This window comes from Triturus cristatus, chromosome 6, assembly GCF_964204655.1.
Source record: "Triturus cristatus chromosome 6, aTriCri1.1, whole genome shotgun sequence".
In the NCBI taxonomy this organism is placed as follows: Eukaryota; Metazoa; Chordata; class Amphibia; order Caudata; family Salamandridae; genus Triturus; species Triturus cristatus.
In genome coordinates this window covers 1046438430-1046457373 of record NC_140589.1, presented here as the reverse complement: position 1 = coordinate 1046457373, position 18944 = coordinate 1046438430, and the positions used below count along the sequence as shown (strand labels likewise).

General features: G+C 41.5%; 1 protein-coding gene across 2 annotated transcripts in view; it reads right to left on the bottom strand.

The window, feature by feature from the left end:
* THEMIS (thymocyte selection associated) overlaps positions 1-18944 on the bottom strand; it is a 584027-nt gene that overhangs the window by 117949 nt on the left and 447134 nt on the right. For both annotated transcript variants that reach the window (XM_085611851.1, XM_085611850.1), the window contains exons 4-5: positions 15837-16894; positions 7932-8082 (exon numbers count right to left, since the gene is read on the bottom strand). In XM_085611851.1, coding sequence (XP_085467977.1) covers positions 7932-8082; positions 15837-16894 — 1209 coding nt within the window. The remainder of the gene's footprint in view (positions 1-7931; positions 8083-15836; positions 16895-18944) is intronic.

Below are 18944 nucleotides of genomic sequence, written 5' to 3'. Positions count from 1 at the left end.
AGAATTGATTCTTCCCCACGTAAACACCATACTCTAAGCAAAAGATACAGCATATCACTTTGTATGTAAGCATTCATTTGGTCTATAGATGTGTACCTAAATATGTGCATTGCTTTGTAAAACATGTATAATTATTATGTTCTTAAAGACATAGATACTCATTAGTTCTGCTTAACAAATGTACATATCACTAATAGTTACATTCAATGTTTGTTTAACATGTATATAAGTTAATGCATAAATAAGTTAATCTTTTTATCATAACCAAGTATCAACAATTGATTCACTATTGGGGGAGGGAAGAATTACAAATAAATGATTTCGAATTACAGCAACATTTGAAAGTCTGGGTTTATTAAATTCAACTTGAATCTACATATATAACCTCCTTATACATATATACCTTACATGTACTTATGTATCATTAGATTTATTACTTTACTTCCAATTCAGCATCACCGTACATCTCACCCTATATCTCTCGCAATATATCCTCTACCTCCACTCTGACTAATCTCAAACCATGTTCCACTACTCTCTCCAATGCACCACTCTATTTCTCACCCTATACCGCTCTCAATATATCCTCTATCTCAACTCTCCCATTCATCCCAAACCCCATACCACTACTATGATACCCAAAATAACCCTTTCTAGACTCTTCCCTCCTCTACCCCTCCTTGCATTATTTCATACCTTTTACTTTTCAGAGCTTCCAAACTAGCCCTTCTAAACCCTCACCTCTGACTTTCCCCCTCCACCTCTCTCTTCTCATCCCAAACCCCCTCCTACTGCTATGAACTCCACAAAAAACCTTTCTAAACCCTTCCTTCTACCCCCCACTATCCCTTTTGCAATTCAAACAACAGACTAACATTTCTTACATTAACTAAGCACTAATCCTTTTTGTGGTCCAGAGTAGCATGTTACTCGCTGAAAAGTGCTACAACACCTCAGAGGAGCAAGTACTATATAAATGCAAACCCTCCCGCTTCCATCCTTCCATCCTTCCACTATCATTTTCAATCCAAATACCAGGCTAACATTTCCACCGCTCAAATTCATTTCATATTTCCCTAGACTAATTTCACCACTAATTCTTTTTCTAGTTCCAGAGTAGCCTGCAACTCACTGAAAAGCACTTCAACGTCAAACCAGTTCCTGTGCACACACATACAGGTAAAGTGAAAGTTCAAAATGTTGTTGGCGAGAAGATCGAGGCAAGTAATATTTCTTGGTGTGTTCTCTTGTCTTTATTCAAATGAAACCCAAAGTCCAGCCAACACGTATTTCGTCAATAAGGCTTAACCCTTGACTTCTTCAGGGCTGTTGTGAAATTAGTGGTATCTTAGACCTAAAAACCGGTGATAATTCAGACCCGGTGGGTCATAAAAGGTCCAATCAATTTCTTCCAACGTATACGTAATAGTAAATATAGTGCCGTAAGTCTTTAGCTCAGGGCATCCGATATCCAAAAAGTGTGAAATTGCAACTGTAAATGCAGAAATATGCACTCCACAGATCAACAACCAAAACAGCCGAAATTAGGCCGTCGACAACCTCTGCAGTGAATTACGCCTCGATGTCTACACACTCACGGGAACGCATGCATATATATATGGAGTGCATATTTTGGCCATATGAAACCCCCATTGCATTCATCTGCGACTGTGCTTCCCTAGCCCTCAAAGAGAACTTTTTTTAATACCATAAAATTCAAGGGACCAGCATGGGAAGCACCTTGGCGCCAAGTCTAGCGTGTTTATACATGGCTGATTTTGAAGAAGAATTCATCCAATAATCCACACAAGAGCAATGTCCTTATATGGCGTTGTTACATCGATGAAATCATCATGTGGCACTTTTTTCGAATGTATTAACACTCTTGATCCCTTCCTAAAATTTATTGGCACTAAGTCAAGGGAAGAAGTTCCATTTCTAGACCTCCTGATATCTCTACAGGATGGTGTGCTCAAGACCACCAACTACAGAACACCGACAGATAGAAACAGTCTGCTTCTGTATGAGAGCCACCACCCTAAAGTACTGAAAAACAGACTACCATTTGGTCAATTTCTACGATTGCGCAGGAATTGCAACACACTCACTGAATTTGACTCTCAGGCAGAAATACTCATGGAGAACCTAACAGCCCGACACTATGCTAAGAAGATAATACGAGAGGTCCACAAGAGAGCAAGGAACAACCATAGGGAGGCTCTCCTAGAAGTCAGAGAAAAATCTGAGTCAGAAACACTAACATGTGTCACAACATTCACACCTAGTTCCAACAAGATTAAAAAAATTATCAGAAAACACTGGAAGATCCTCGAGACAGGCAGCTTTAGTCCAGGTTCGCCCCCACATATCTTGGTTCATACCTGACCAAAACCCACAATACAAAGACCAACGACATTATGGTCCCTTCCCCCAGTAGAGGGACACTTCCCGTGCGGGACATGTGTAGTATGCCCGCAAACCACGGCTTCCAAACAGCTTGATCCTGGACTAGACAGACCATGGCTCCAGAAACGCCATACCAATTGTAATACTAAATACTGTATATACCTCATTACCTGTCCCTGTTCCATGAGGGATGTGAGCATGACTACCCGCCCAGTTAAGACTTGCATTGTGGGACACAAAAGTGCTATTCGATGCAAAAAGATGAACACGAGGCTCCATAACCATTGCCTCGAGCAGAATCATCCCCCGACAGTCTACGTTGGACCATAATTGCATCCAATCCTTGCTGGTCCACACAATCATTATTCAGACTGGAACAACGGTGGGTCTTCCGTCTGAATAGTAATAGGGTTGGGTTGAATGACGAGATACTGTGGTACTGTGGGTAGAACTGGGTTGATAACACTGACTCTACACACTTATAAGTATCCCCCATAAATTGTAGCTAAGACCAACGCTTTTTGTGATATCTCTCTGATCTCATAATTCCCTGCCAAGACACAGTTCTGCAGGATGAACTCTCTGTCACACCTTTGATTATTCAGTAAAGGTCATCATATTGTTTTCAGACTATTGACACGTATATTACACTCAACTACTATTGTGTGGTCGTTGTCCTTTCCCTTTCCAACATGGCACTTGCAAACATGACATTTGAATTCGTACCGATATTTCCTGCCAGAAATACTTTAGTAGGCTAACGGTACATAGACAATTTGGATAGGCACAACAAAAAAGCAATAGTTATCTCCAAAAGCCACATTGTCTATCTCCTATGAAATAAATCGACTTTCACCACAGATTTGCGATGTATTTTAATGTTACCTTTTTACATATAGTCTACCTAGGTCCTGAAAAACCATTTTATAATGGCCGCCATACTCCCGAACAATCTCACGTCGATAGTCACGTCCGTCCTGTCACGATCGGATCCGGAAATCAGCCGGGTATAACTAGTGCCCGGTTGTTTCCTTTAGTTACCGGCGATCCTGATCGGAAACGGACAGGTTTAGAGGCGCACACGACTTGGTGACACAATAAGTAGGTTCCAGCTGCTCCTGTCAAGTTTCAGCTTTCACGCTCTCTGACTGCGGACTTACAGAGCCACTATCTCTGTTTCTTTCCCTTTAGTTTTGGTCTCCGCGTGCATCCGCAATACCCGACGATGTGGCCTTCCTTCACTAATAGAAGGGTAGGCGTCTTTCCTCCCCTTTCTTTTTCCACACTGCGTCTCTGCACTTCTTGCAATGTACTAACAATTGATTGTACATGTCTGGGTGGAGTGTTATTTAGACATGCACTTTATCAGATCTCCCTGTGCAGGTACAGCGGCACGATTGAGACGGGTGCTTCAGCATCACTATATCTCAACTAACGATAATCACCACTGTCTCCAAGTTCTCGTCTTCACGCTTCCACTTTGGCTACTTGTCCAAAGAGTGTACATGTCTAAACTAGAATTATGATTAGTCATTTTTGCATGTGCAGTTAACCTCTTCAGTGCCCATGACGAGATAGTCTCGTCATGGAGCACGGTTGCGCTGTGCCCATGACGAGACTATCTCGTCATGAACCCTGCCCGCTAATGCAACGCCCGGCACAGGGCGGGGAAAGGGCGGGGCACTGAAGGGGTTAAGTTCTCGTGTTAAAAAAATATGTTAACGAGACTAAAACCAACATTTGGTTGCTGATACTGTACCACAATCATGTTTTGTACTGTATCATTCTCTTGTTTATTTTTTTTCTCTTTTTTTCTTATGTCTACTGTAGGTTGGGATAACGAAAATACAAACAATATGTATTTCCTAGTGCTTAGACATACGCTGACCTTAATATAGGTACGGTGGTAGCACAGGGCGTCTTTTCCTGACTACCACGGTTTTACACCAATTCTTTTCACCTTACTCACGGTCCTGACGAAGCGCACAGAGGATCCATTAGGGACCCGCCATATGTGCGAAACATGTTGACCCTATTTCACGTGCACCTCACTTTCACGGACTGAGAGCAGCGGGAGTATACTTACCCCCCTACTTATTTGCTGGTTAGGATCTACTCCAGTCCTTAATATTTTAATTTATCTTCTGGACCCTGGAATGAACTTACTTTGGGGATCTGGTTAGATAATTTTATCACACACACTCACCCATCAACACTGAGCCCACACACCCGCATGCATAACTGCGGCACCTCCTAAAAAGATCCTGTGGGGGACTGCAGCGCCACTCCCACGAGGAGCACAGCCCGATGATGAAGCATGACACCCGCAAGGGTGTGTGAGGGGACCAATTCTATAAGGAGAAATTCCCCTATTTCTACTTTGATCCCACCTATATAATACCTGGACACATTATATCTCAAGCCAAAATTGGTTGTAGAGAACTAGTTTTTCCTTAGGAACAGTTACCATTTATGTTGTTGATATTCAGCTTTGGGAGCATTGGTACTGGACCGTAGCTTTTTCTGTAAACCGCTCCCCGTCCCTCCCTTTTTGAAATTTTGATGAATAATTATTTTGATTGAGTCCTGCCATCTATCCCTGCTTGGTCATATTACTGCATTTATTTTTTATGAAATTCAGCAGTTGGAATTTCCTTATAAACTTTCAACAGACTGATATTTTGCATTTACACACTCTAAGACTACATTATTTCCTCCTATTTTGTTCAGTCCAACACGTGTTTTATTATCCTAAAATGTTTGTAACTTTAGTATATTTGAACAGTTCAATGAACTTTAAGAGGTAGCCTACTGGACCTTTATAAACTGATCAGACGAATCTGCTAGATTTTCAATAGGCTATAGCCACACTTTGTTTAGTCCTAAAATTGCTTTACCATGAATGGTTATCAATATGGAGGATTATGCATTATTACTATGATTGTTAACAGACTGTCATTGAAAAAACAATAGGAGAGAAAGGGTTCAATTGCTTGGGGTACTCCTAGTCCCCTGGAGCAAAATTAGACAAACAATAGAAGGAGTACACCCTTAAAGGTAAATTAATGCCATGGGGATGAAGAGGTGCACTAGAAAGAAAGGCTTATCCTTTCTAAAAGAAGACCCCTCACTCCCCAACCTAGTTGGTGACAGGCTTCATCATCGGGGTCCCACCCGGATAACCGAGTGTCATCCGGGTGTGCTGCGACACCTGACTACAGTGGAGCTGGTTTTTTTGTGTGGTGCAAGTGCATGAAGTGATTTAAAAGATTGGTCAGATTTAACTCACTATCAAAAATTGTTTAATCATGGAGCAACTGAACAATGTTAAAAAGGAAAGGCGAGATACCGTGTAAGGTTAAATTGACCTAAGGTATCAAAAAAAGTGAGTGAAGTGAAAAAGTGTTGAAAATAGGTCTACATGTTTCAACCTTGAGGGTAGTTATCCAGGTTTTCGTCAGGACCGATGTTAACCAGGGCGGTCTACACGCGCTAAGGTGTACCCTACCCTTGGCTAGAATAAAAAAGACCTCCTGTAATTTACAGTGGGGTAATCCTTGCTCGTAATTCTCAAGGGGAAATACCTGTTGGAAAAAAGAGAAGGAAACAATATATACATAACAAATTATGTTCTGTACTCAGCTTCGTTCCAAGCTCCTCTCAATCGTCATCCAATAATATTTGTGACGTTGTTGTATGTGACTCAACTTACCAGTCATACTGATAAGTCACATGCAGTGAATATGTATCACCGTGCTTCGTTGTGTCTCACGAAACGTAAACAATGAATCGGGCTTACATTCACCCGTGATCACTCCATGTATCCAAATGAAACACACAAGTGATATTTTGCACTCACAAGGGAAATACCGTGGTGCACATAAGGAAGTGACGAGTGGTCAGGTGACTAGCACGGGTGCCATTCGTCCCACATGAGAACACACATAGCCAGTATCTGATTACTACCGACGGCGGCGTTCTAAGTTACAATTATAAGTGCTCCACAGCATAGAATCACTCTCAGAGACATGCGTGCGTGAATAGAAATCTGGGGATTTTCTATTCACGCACGCATGTCTCTGAGAGTGATTCTATGCTGTGGAGCACTTATAATTGTAACTTAGAACGCCGCCGTCGGTAGTAATCAGATACTGGCTATGTGTGTTCTCATGTGGGACGAATGGCACCCGTGCTAGTCACCTGACCACTCGTCACTTCCTTATGTGCACCACGGTATTGCCCTTGTGAGTGCAAAATATCACTTGTGTGTTTCATTTGGATACATGGAGTGATCACGGGTGAATGTAAGCCCGATTCATTGTTTACGTTTCGTGAGACACAACGAAGCACGGTGATACATATTCACTGCATGTGACTTATCAGTATGACTGGTAAGTTGAGTCACATACAACAACGTCACAAATATTATTGGATGACGATTGAGAGGAGCTTGGAACGAAGCTGAGTACAGAACATAATTTGTTATGTATATATTGTTTCCTTCTCTTTTTTCCAACAGGTATTTCCCCTTGAGAATTACGAGCAAGGATTACCCCACTGTAAATTACAGGAGGTCTTTTTTATTCTAGCCAAGGGTAGGGTACACCTTAGCGCGTGTAGACCGCCCTGGTTAACATCGGTCCTGACGAAAACCTGGATAACTACCCTCAAGGTTGAAACATGTAGACCTATTTTCACCACTTTTTCACTTCACTCACTTTTTTTGATACCTTAGGTCAATTTAACCTTACACAGTATCTCGCCTTTCCTTTTTAACATTGTTCAGTTGCTCCATGATTAAACAATTTTTGATAGTGAGTTAAATCTGGCCAATCTTTTAAATCACTTCATGCACTTGCACCACACAAAAAAACCAGCTCCACTGTAGTCAGGTGTCGCAGCACACCCGGATGACACTCGGTTATCCGGGTGGGACCCCGATGATGAAGCATGTCACCAACTAGGTTGGTGAGTGAGGGGTCTTCTATTAGAAAGGATAAGCCTTTCTTTCCAGTACACCTCTCCATCCCCTAGGCATTAATTTACCTTTAAGGGTGTACTCCTTCTATTGTTTGTCTAACAGACTGTCATTGCCATTTATTGATTATGAAAAGTGATAAGACATCAGGGCATATAATATTTAGCCCTTAAACTACAGGCTTTCTATGTGTGTTACATTTGTAAAGTTGGACGAATTTCATACAAAACGTTAACGCTAGCTGAGCTCAGAAGCATGATGGGTGTAGAAGTTTATCAAGGATTGAATACAATTTGGACTGCATGTAAGGCATGAGGAAGAGTGATGTCACATCAAAAGGCAAAATCTAACAAGCAAGTGTTCCAGTATAAACCAGGAAGTCCAGATGGGAACTGAATAGTGTGATGTGTATCAGAAATTATTAAAAACAAATCTGTTCTCATAGGTAGTATGTACAAAAAAGAAATACAAACATAAAATAATTCTGGAAACAAATATAGCATGCAATACCTGTACCTTAGAAGTTATACCACCATACAAAACTAACCTTTTGAAGCATTGCTTGATTCAATTGTGATATTAGTCCAGTTAGTCCCTTTCTCAAACTCCGGGTGTACCATTTCCTTCAGATTCTTTAATTCAGAAGCAAGACCAGCAGCTGGACCCAGAAGATTCTTAGATAAATCCACATGTGAGCCCTAAAAATGCATCAGTTTATGATTAATTGATTACACAGAACCGCACATACTTTAAAAAGACATATATTTAGAGACAACATTTGCATTTCAACTGTGTGTATTTTATGAGAAGAAACAGTGAGTTTAATATTTTTTATAGCTATTGCAATGATCACTAATTTTTATGAGACCAAAGTGAAATTATTGGAAGAAATAAAGAACAGCAAGAAACTCCTAAACATGAGTTTTTGGTACTTGTAGGAATGAAGGATTTACTTCTTATGGTTACCCCAACTTTTAACTGATGTAATGCTGTTTTTCGACTAGTCTGACTGGGATCCTGCTAATCAGGACCCCAGTGTATCTGCTTTCTCCTTAAAATGTTGTGTTATGTACTTAGGTACACCCCAGATTGAATACTAGGGAACCCTTGTCAGACCCTAGTATTTGGTACCCATGTACCCAGGGAGTAGGTACCACAGAGGTCTTCCATGGACTGCACCTTGTATTATGCCACCCATGAGAGACCATTCAAAACAGAACTACAGGCCTGCCATTGCAGCCTGTGTAAGTTGGGGCATGCACCACTTACTAAAGATGTAGGTTTACTATATCTTAGAGTCACTTCACTTAAAACAATCCTGAAGGCCTGGTGCTTGGTTCTAAGTGAGAGGGTGCCCCTGCATGAGCAGGACACCATTGAAGCCTATGGATTCCATTCTCCCGGGTTGTTAGTGAAACAGCCATATACTATATATAGAGGGGCAATATGTGACCCTGCGATGACCAACTCTAAAACGCTGAAACAAACCATATTGTGTTTGGTGTCAAACATGTTGGAATCATACTGGTAACCAATGTGGGAGGTATGATTCCACCCCTCAGAAGCAAGCTTCGTGGGGTCCCTGGTGTTCCCGGTACCAGCCTTCTAACTCTGGACAGCATAAAATGGTTGCTGCCGACCAGAGACACATTTCTGCCCTCTAGCTGCTGAGCCAAGCTCGATGAGGGGAAGGCAGAACAATATGCATCCTGTCACAGGGAGGTGTAACCACCTCCCAGACAGGATTTAGTGTATTAAGGCTGGGTAGAAGTGCTTGCCAGCGACCGAAAGTCTGCATGAGGGGCACATTTGGTGTCCCTGTACATAGTCCAGTTCAAACCAGTAATGGGAGTCGTTTTCTTCTGCTCTGGCGTGAAACTGAACAAAGGACATGGGAGTAACCTCCCCCTGTCCCCTGGGAGGGTCCCCTGAATCTTTTAAACCCTCTCCCGTGGGTGCTTAAGGGCTTACCTGGCTGTAGCATTTTAGATTCGTCATGGACAAGATTCTGACCTGAAACCACTGCACTTTGATCGACTGGGCACTCTGGACTTTGCTGGACTTCGTTTGGGCCTCCCTCTCAGTCTGCTGCATCGTCTGTGCCTATGCATCATATAGGATCCGTGCAGGACCTGTAGAGCATCAAAGACAACCAAAGATAATCTCCTTTGGAGTTAAGGAGCTGCATTCGTAGGCACAGAGGTGGGTTTCAATGTCCCTCGAGGCCCGAGCTGCCATCTCACCAAGTTTGAGGCCAGTATCCCTCGTGGGGGCTGCAATACTCAAACCCCTGTGCACTGTGTGTATTTGCAAGTGCATGTGCTTGTTGTCAGTTCTGAAACAAATGCATTGGGCTCTGAGTAGCCCCAACCTCTGGTGGCTTTTTCCACGAAGATCTTCATCCACCTCGCACTGAGTGCTCCGTGGCTTGCTGTTTTGTGAAGGTGCTAGAGGTGCTCTCGCGACTCCTGTGCCCTCCGTCCTGTGGGACCATTTGAGGGTCAAATCTGCTTTCCTTGGGCTCCCCTGGTTGTTCCAGGCTTGTCCTGACTCGCCTGTGTGTGGTGAGTCTCCTGGACCTTGGTGGTCCGAACCATACTCTTTCTTGACTTCCTGATTAGGTTGCTGTTACCAAGACTTGTTGGTGCTCCCGCCGGACATCGACCCCTCAGCACTCGACATCCTTCGTGGGACAGCTCGCATCCAGCTCCTGGTCATCTTCAACATTGCCTAGTCCCCACAGCTGCAGAGTCAAGAGCACCGTCAACTATCCTGAAGCACCCAACTATCGGTGGGCATTCGTCTACCGAGCCCCTGGTCACTCTGAAGTGACCGAGACTCTGCCCCCTCTGCTTTCAGGTACTCTTCGACAAGAATCTACATTTGGATACCACCGGAAATTCTTCTCCCTTCCAGCAGTGACACTTTCTTGAAGTCCTCATTGAGTTCGATTTACGACGCCACTTCATCCCTATGCACCCGGCTTCCCTGGGATCGGTAACTTGGGTACTTGGGTATCCACGGGTGAGGTGGCTCTCCAACCTTCTGTCTTCCACAGGGTTTCTTCGAAGTCCACTGGGAAGGGTCTCTGATCTTTAAAACTCCAACCGCTACTTTCACATAAAGTTGTACAGAGCACCCGTCCTCTGTGGGGCCCCTATCTACTCACCTAGGGTGGTTCTTTGGGGTCCCAGTGATTCTACGTCCTCTTGACATCGTCCTGACTCGAGTTGTGGTTCTTATGCTACTTTTAGTATATTGTTTTGTCCCCCCCTGAGGTTACCTAAAACATAGTTCAGCGCCTTAGCTATGAAAATATACAATAATGTGGCGATAATACATCCTTATCTTGGGGTTGTGCTGCTGTTCATCAGTTTAATGTTTTTCTGTATACTTATTTTTACTCCTGTACTAAAAGCTAATAATTTCTTCATTTAGCTCACTTTAGAACACTTCATGTGGTCATATTTGCTGCTTTAAACGTCTTTGATACTACTTCAAGTTAGTACTTATTTAAAGACACTGTTCTAGCCACATGCATTCAATACTCTGCAGTAGCCACTAAACAACCTATTTGGCTTTTGAAATACTCATTTTCTTTTTGCTACCTTTGAGGAAACAGATTAAAATTTCCTATTGTAATTTTTGGATCATCTTCATATTATCTGGATAATATCCTCCATTAATTTTGATTCACGCAGACCATAATTGTTCATGCCATCATCCTCATACTCAAGGAAGATAATTTATCTATCCAAGTCGTATATACCATGATGCAGCCTCCTAGCGATAAGGCATCTAGAATATGTCCAATATCTAAGGGTATGTTAAAGAATAATGTCACCTTGACTTCTACAAACTTTCTCAAAATGAATGGTAAAGTAAGTTATAGTGAGTTCAGGTGATAACTATCTGCAACCACAAGAATCATATCTCACCATCTAAGCATATGCTAAACGATCATATAAGTTAAAAAACACATTGAAAAACCATTCCCAATATATACCTAACAAGTATTACTTCTCTCTAATTCATATACAGGCAGACAACATGTTCTCATCTTTTATTTGTGACTACACGACTACTGTTTAGTGATGTTACTAAAAGTACTACAACTCCCAGAATGCAAATCACAGATGTATTTCTTTTGCACATGATATTTAGATATTTAAAACATTCTTAGTTACTCAATGCAACTTACGGTTAAGTTGCATTTTAAATTGTAAGTCTGAAAATGCCACTCTTAGAAAGGTCTGAACACAAACAGGATCTAGCTGTAATTTTTCAACTCTCTTCTTTTGGAATCAAGGACAAAAAAATTGATTCATCGTGGCCCGTGAATTTAATCACATATCTTTCATTAAGATTTTAGCATTTATGGTAGATTTTCAACATGTCATGAAAAGGGACCACTTAAACATTTTCAAAATACATGATTTACCCCACAGCTCTAGACAAGGCTGCTCAGAACTGAACCGTGACACAAATAAAAAAATCAATTTGCATGAAACACCAAACGTATGTTAAAAAAATTACAAAGGATTGCAGCATCTACGATTAGATGAATAGAAATCGACTACTTACCATAAATGTTGAAATGTTAATTAATGATATTAAACTAAGATCACGGGCCAAGATGAATCAGTTTTCTTGCCCTTGAGTCCAAAAAAAGAGGGTTATAAAATTACAGCTAAACCCTGTATGTGTTCAGAACTATTAGTGGCCCAATCTAGCTAGGTAGGGACCCAACCCCTTGGTACAATAGTCTTAGAAAGTTGGCATTTTCTTACTTAGCCTTTCTGTGCCTCTGCCTCTTTCTTGATACACAACTGGGTTGGGTGACAGCTGTGCTTTGTGCATTCCCACTAGACAGTCACACAAAGAGAGCTGGGGTATGACATATGCATACTGATGGCCCATCACCAGGCTGATGGCCCTTCCTGAAGTAGATTGGGAGGGAGGAGCTGACCCTTGTACCTATATAGGGCTGTGCCTGTCCCCACACAAAGAGCTGCGTACCCCCCTATAGCAAGTCTGGAGCCAGGGCAGGAAAGGCAGGGACCTTATGATCTTCGAAAGCCTCTTTGAAGTCTCCCCCACTTCAAAGGCACTACTGGGTACAAGTATCAGACCCCAGACACCACCAAATGAGAACTTTGCTGGAACCCAGGCAATTCTGCCAGGAAGAGCTAATGTGCTCTAAGAGGGACTGCCACTTTGCTACCTGCTTTTCTGTGTTGACCTGCTGCTTCTTGCCTTGGAGTGAGAAGGATTAGGCCTGCTCTCTACATCCTTGTACCAAAATTCTCCAAAGGCTTGTTGCCTTGCCCCCTGTTTTGAAGTCATTTGCCATCAAAAACTTCCTTCAACTTGGCTTCAGCTGTTGGACTCTGCCAACTGCGAGTCCTGCCCTGCCAAGAGGTCTCAATCCAGTCCTGCACCTTCTTGAAAGTGGGGTCTCTAGCTGTTTTACTGCAAAAAGTGATGCAGTGATGACTGCACCGATCGGAACTGACGCAGTGCCCTTAGACACCGACCCGATCTGAAAAAATCCCTGCAGGGCTCAACAACGACGCAGGACCCAACTGAGAAGTTGAACTTAGGTGCAGTGCCAATCCAAGGTTCCGAATGCAAGGCTCGACTACAACACAGCACTTTTATTGCAAAAGGTTAGACGACGGCGTGGGACCAGACTGCGAGGCTTGAAGCATTGACCGGACTGCATGAATCGGAACCGACACATCAAAACTTGAAAGCAGACACTTGCTCCATCCAAGGGACTTTTTAGCAGGCCCTGCGTGGGTACTGTTGCTGGCCAGCTCTCCATCTCTGTCATCCAGAAACCTTGGATTTATCCTGGTCGAGTGTGACCTCAAGTAACCCCCAAGTACTATTGACTTTAAAGCACTATATTGCAGTTTATTATTTAAAAATAAATATCTCAAATTCTATTTATTGGATTTTAGTCGTTAAAGTCTTGTTTTACTCAGATAAATATACTCAATTTTTCAAAAGTGGAATGGAGTCTTTTTGCAGTGTTTCACTATGTTACTGTAATTAAAGTGTGCAGAAATACTTTCCACATTGCCTCTCAAGTTAAGCCTGACTGCTCTGTACCAATCTACAAGAGACTGAGCACAGGTTCATTTAGGCTGTGTATCTGGATTACCCTGACTAGGATTGGGGTCCCTGCTTGAACACAGCACAAACCTCTGCCAATCATAATTATTTTTCTAATCTGGTGTGGAGTCTTTTTGCGGTGTTTTCGTTGTATTACTATGTTTTGCAAAAATCCCTTACAAATTGCCTCTTCAGTTAAACCAGACTGTTCTGTGCCAAGCTACGAGATGATGAGCACAGGTTAACTTTTAGTGTATATCTTACTTACCCAGGTTAGGATTGTGGTTCCTGCTTGGACAGGGTGCATACCTCTACCAACCAGAAACCCAATTTCTAACATTTGTTAAAATAACTTGTTCCAACTAATCGGGTGGTTTTAAATCATGTGGTAAAATGGCATGAGATGTTAGTTCGAGTGTGAATTTACACATGTTAAAACAGCATGCACTTTCATAAGTTCTAAAACCAAACAAATACTAGCAGCAGGACCAGTAGCTTTTCTATGGAAAATATTCATAAAAGTGTCTTCCAGTCAAATGCAGGGAGAAATGAAGAAAATTAAGAAAACAGTCCTGAAATCATATGTATTGAACACACATGAAAACGGAAATTGATGGAACGTGAGCCACAAAATGTATTCTTTACGCAAGAACAGCACCAACCAATAACAGTGCCACAATGACCAGAGTTCATGACATCACACAGGAGATGAAAATCAACTCTAGTTTAGATATATAAATCCAGACCAGAGAAGCACTCACAAACCCCTGCAGCCACCAAAATTAGGCACAACTTTATTGGTGCATTTTGCCCAGTCCTCCTACAACATGCTGTACTTTTGGAAGAAGCTGCACAGCATCAAAGGGCAATGCCTGACTCTAGAGAGCGGAAAACCCCAGGTTCCCTTTCAACATAGTGTAGCTAAGTACTGTACAAACTATAATTCTGAGATGGAGACATTAGGAGAAGCACTTGGGCCAAACTCATCATATTACTGGCTATACTGCATTTTGTGGCAATAGGCTTAAAAAAAAAACAGCAAACAGTGAGCCTGGCACGTGGATTAGCTCAGCCTACATTCTCGTAAAATATGCATCTAGCCTCCTGTAACTCCACAATAGACATGACCCTCACCTCTCTCGGTCTAAGGGTTAGTTGCGGTGTGGTGTCATCTGTTGTCACTTTGTTCCAGCTGTGTTTCCTCAGGATCTCTGGCACAGGTCTCTTCAGGTCATTCAATCATTTTGTCATATCATTCTCCTCTGGCACTGCATTTATCTTGTTTATGGTGGACTGCCAGTGCCTGGAACGAACCTTTGTGGAGATATTGGAGATAAGGTGCCCAGATAACCTTGCTTCAGTGTTTAACAGTCCTCTTTCACTAGTGCTATAGCTTACTGGTTTAAGAATTTTGAATTCCAGAGCCTACTGCTGGGTGTCCATGCACACATAGGTATTGAAGAGAAGATGTTCCAATTGCCGTCTGGGCACCTAGGTGCAGAGGATGGCATTGTATATGGATAGGTATTTTGGCATATGCTGTGTTATCAAAATGAGCAGAGGCCTGAATGTTAAGCTTTTGGGGACACATTCTACATGGCTGCTGTCCTCTAGGACAGACAGCCCTGTTGGCATGCATATGTTCTCAAATGGTGCTGGAACTTAATATGCTGAGGGTGTTGAAAATGGTGATATCTGGTCGAATTGTGCAGTTTCTGAGCATGCACAAACTCCCAGTGGTTCTGGTGTGTGCTAAAACCTGCATATAATTATTAAATCTGTTAATATTACACTATGCAATATGAACATGTAATCTCATATTTCACCTACAGTATTATCATTAAGTTTGGCTATCAGCAGGGGCGTTTTTCCATGAGGTTTAATGCTCAACTTAAAAGGAGCCTATTACAATTCTGTGTATATTGACAAAACACCATCTTTGATAATATCAATTCTAAGTTAGTTATTTGGCATCAAAAACAATGTGTTATCCCATGTTGTAAAATAAAAACAAAACTCAATCACAGCAAAAAAAAAAAAGCGGAACAGAACCTTACTATTTGAGACTGTAAAATGTGTTTCCATTATGGTGCATTTATAATTTAAAAATTCTACATCAGTTAATTGGTTTGTGAAAAATAAAATTATCACAGACTCTTTTTTCTTTAACAGAGATGTTACAAGCTCATTATGCGTAAACATATTCCCACATATTTAAAGGTGTCTGAAGGTAGTAAACAAAAATAACAATACCATCAGAATTATTGGGTGAAATGAAATAAGTCTACAAGATTTGCTTTAAACTGTTACACACCATTACAGTTTGCCTTACCTTTGGAGGCCTTGGTGGGTTTGCGACACATGGCACTGGTACACTAAGGCATGTTTGTTTTGTTGGCATCTGCATCGGCATTTTAGGTGGCCGAGGTGGTGGTTGTTTTGCAGGATTTTCATATCTTCGCACCATGTAATACTGCTCTTCAGTAATCTCTTCGACAAGTGTCTTTGAAGATGACATTGAAGGTTCCTCCACAAACCTGTTAACCAGTTGGACACACATGCTTACTCGATGAACAGGTATTTCCCAGACCTCCTTGGGCTTGTCAACCACACTGACAAGCAAGTAGGCATCTGTGATTTCTTCTTCAAGCTGTAGGCATGGAATGGCTGCTAAAACATCTTCTCCCACAGTATTAAGATCCCTCACAGAAACTTTTACATTAAAGGGAAACTGGATTGTCTTACAAAGTTCTGACAGACTGTATTGTTTTTTGTCATGAATTACTTCAACAAAGCCACCTTCTATGTACATGGGCAGTAGAGATTTCTCATAGGTGTTTCCTACAATCTTTTCACACTGTAACGCATCAATCGCTGTTTTAATTCCCTTGTTTTCAATTTCCAGAGTCTCACGCTGCAAAACAAGGAACTGATCGCCTACTAATATGGACGATAACTTTTCATGGACCGAATCATATGCTTTAGTTGCTACTACATGAAGGGGTTCATTGGTGCTTTTTCCAATCTCCAGGTCATACGCAGTTGGGAATGCCCGTGGTCTTCTCTTGAACTTTCCTTTGTAGCTTCTTGGAATTAAGAAATGTTTTTGGGAGGAATTGCTTCTGATCTCAGAAGCTAAGGTTCGCTGTGCATGAGCCTTTTTGTGGAACACAATTTCACTTCCGTGTTTGAATACATTGTAAGCATGTTGGCAGGGATAGCCAATAGGCTCTTCTATGACTTCTGCAACCATAGGAAACTCCTTGCTAGTTCTTTCAAAAATATCCAATAACGAGAATGGCTGAACAAAACACTTCACATCACATTGCTCAGTTACATCTTTCACTTCAATATCAAGATCAGATAGGATGTGAACAATATCCTTTCGAACTGGAAAAAAGAAAGTATATATTTTTAACACCAACAATTAAACACCTGCGTCAAATGTTAAATACATTTTCTTTACAGTTTGTCTACATTTATGACTTATTTTGGATTGCAGCCAATATTTAAAATATATTTGGAACAGTCATAGGCATATGCTAATGAGTTTAGGAAATGTGTTTCTTTAAAATAAACATGGGGAGAAGAAATTTAAGTTAAAGAATTTCCTAGCCATGTTAAGGAATGCTTTACCTGCTTCATTGGTTCAGTTTGTAATACTACATTTTTTCAATTCAAATGATAGTGTTGCTTCTTTTTGCGTGAGCTTACCGTTGGTTTTGATGACCCGAATTGGAATTTGACCATTTGTCAATAACTGTCCCTCTCTGTCCTTTTAAGTGGTTTAATGGTGGGAAAGGGCAGATCCCAGAAATGTTGAAGGAAAATGTGTATTACACAGGGTACTGAGGTGTTGATTTTTTTTTACGTTTGGACTGTTAATGTGCTTTTTGGGTAATCCTTTCCTTTCTTTTAACAAACTCTTACTTCACCTGGCTTGTTTACCACAATCACATGTATATGTATATATGTCAGGTTACATTTTTTGAGTACTTCTATTTCACAAAACACAGTGGTAAAACAACTAATACTTAGCAAGGACTTAGACAAAAATACCTATTACGCAGCATTATATAGCACATTATCTGGCAATAATATTTTGATCCAGTTGACCTAGAAACAGGGCCAGGTGTATCTAGATGTGGTTAGCATAAAACTGGTCATAATTTGCTACCAGTATTTTTGCGTCCTCTCATTTAATTTGCAACCTGACCTATGTTGTTTCGCAATATAAGGATTCAAAGTGGGTCGTAATTTGACCTCATTATGATAGAAGTTGCAAATTGCGACTCACTCCAATTGTGCCCAACACAGGAAAGGTGGCCTGCTAGGTTCAGAGATCGCTTTTTAAATATATTTAGGTCAAACAAGACAGTGCATGCGCTGTATCTTCAAGACCTGCTGTAATGAGTCTGTGGGCTTCAAGTCCATCCCCCTTCTTTCAATTGCTTCTCATTTGTCTCTGTCAGTGTCCTTTAAAAATCCCAGCTTGCTGGTGGTCAGTCCTGCCGGTTTGTCCCTCCTTTCTCTCTTCGGTTCCTCCCACAGAGCAGGGACTTAGTACTGTCTTGTTCTGCCATGGTTCTTTATCTGCTCTTTGGGAGGTGGGAGGGTACTACATATTTCTTGGTTTCATGCTCTGTTACTGTTTGTCTGTCTGTGTTCAGCTTCAGCACCCTAGCTGCTTATATTTAGCTTTAGCATTTTTCCTCCCACTGCCTCTTAATGCCACAGATGTGTTACTGGTGCCTCGTGCCCAAATGCTTGCATTATTTGTAGCCTATTTATGTCGATCAGCAGTTGGGCTTCTTTTGATAAGATGTTTGGTTTGTTTTGGACTTCCTTTTAAGGGGGATTGGGCTTGTTACTATTTGTTTACTACCGTTAAATTACGCCCCCTTGAATAATCTAGCCTGTGAAAGCTGCTGATCCAGCCCACGACAAGCTCCCTCTTCAGACATGTATAAGTGACGCAGACTCCATTTAGTGGCTATTGTTCTCAGACAGGAACAACTGCTTCTTGCATCTGCCTGCTTCCTTCCCTGCTTCCACATGTGAGCAAGTACAAGGCATCCTCTGCAGGGCCAAGTCGCCCAAAGAGCTGGCTTTCTTGCCCAGACACCATGTCCCAGTTTGGACGTATCTTTGTGCTGAGGGCTTGTTTTGTGATGCTGGTGATGGAGCAGGTAGAGCAAAATTTTGTATACCTCCTCTATTTTGCATGAGAATACTAATTACATAATCTACTAATTATAATTTTATTAACTGAGTGCTGTGTGAAAACTAATCAACAATTTGCATACACCAATTACACGTGGGAAACTGCTATTTGCATGGCAAAATAACTCTAATAACTAAAAACTGTACGCATATTAATAGTAGTACATGTGGTAATAGAAATTGCATGATTTATGTTGCTTTTGTGACGATTGCATTC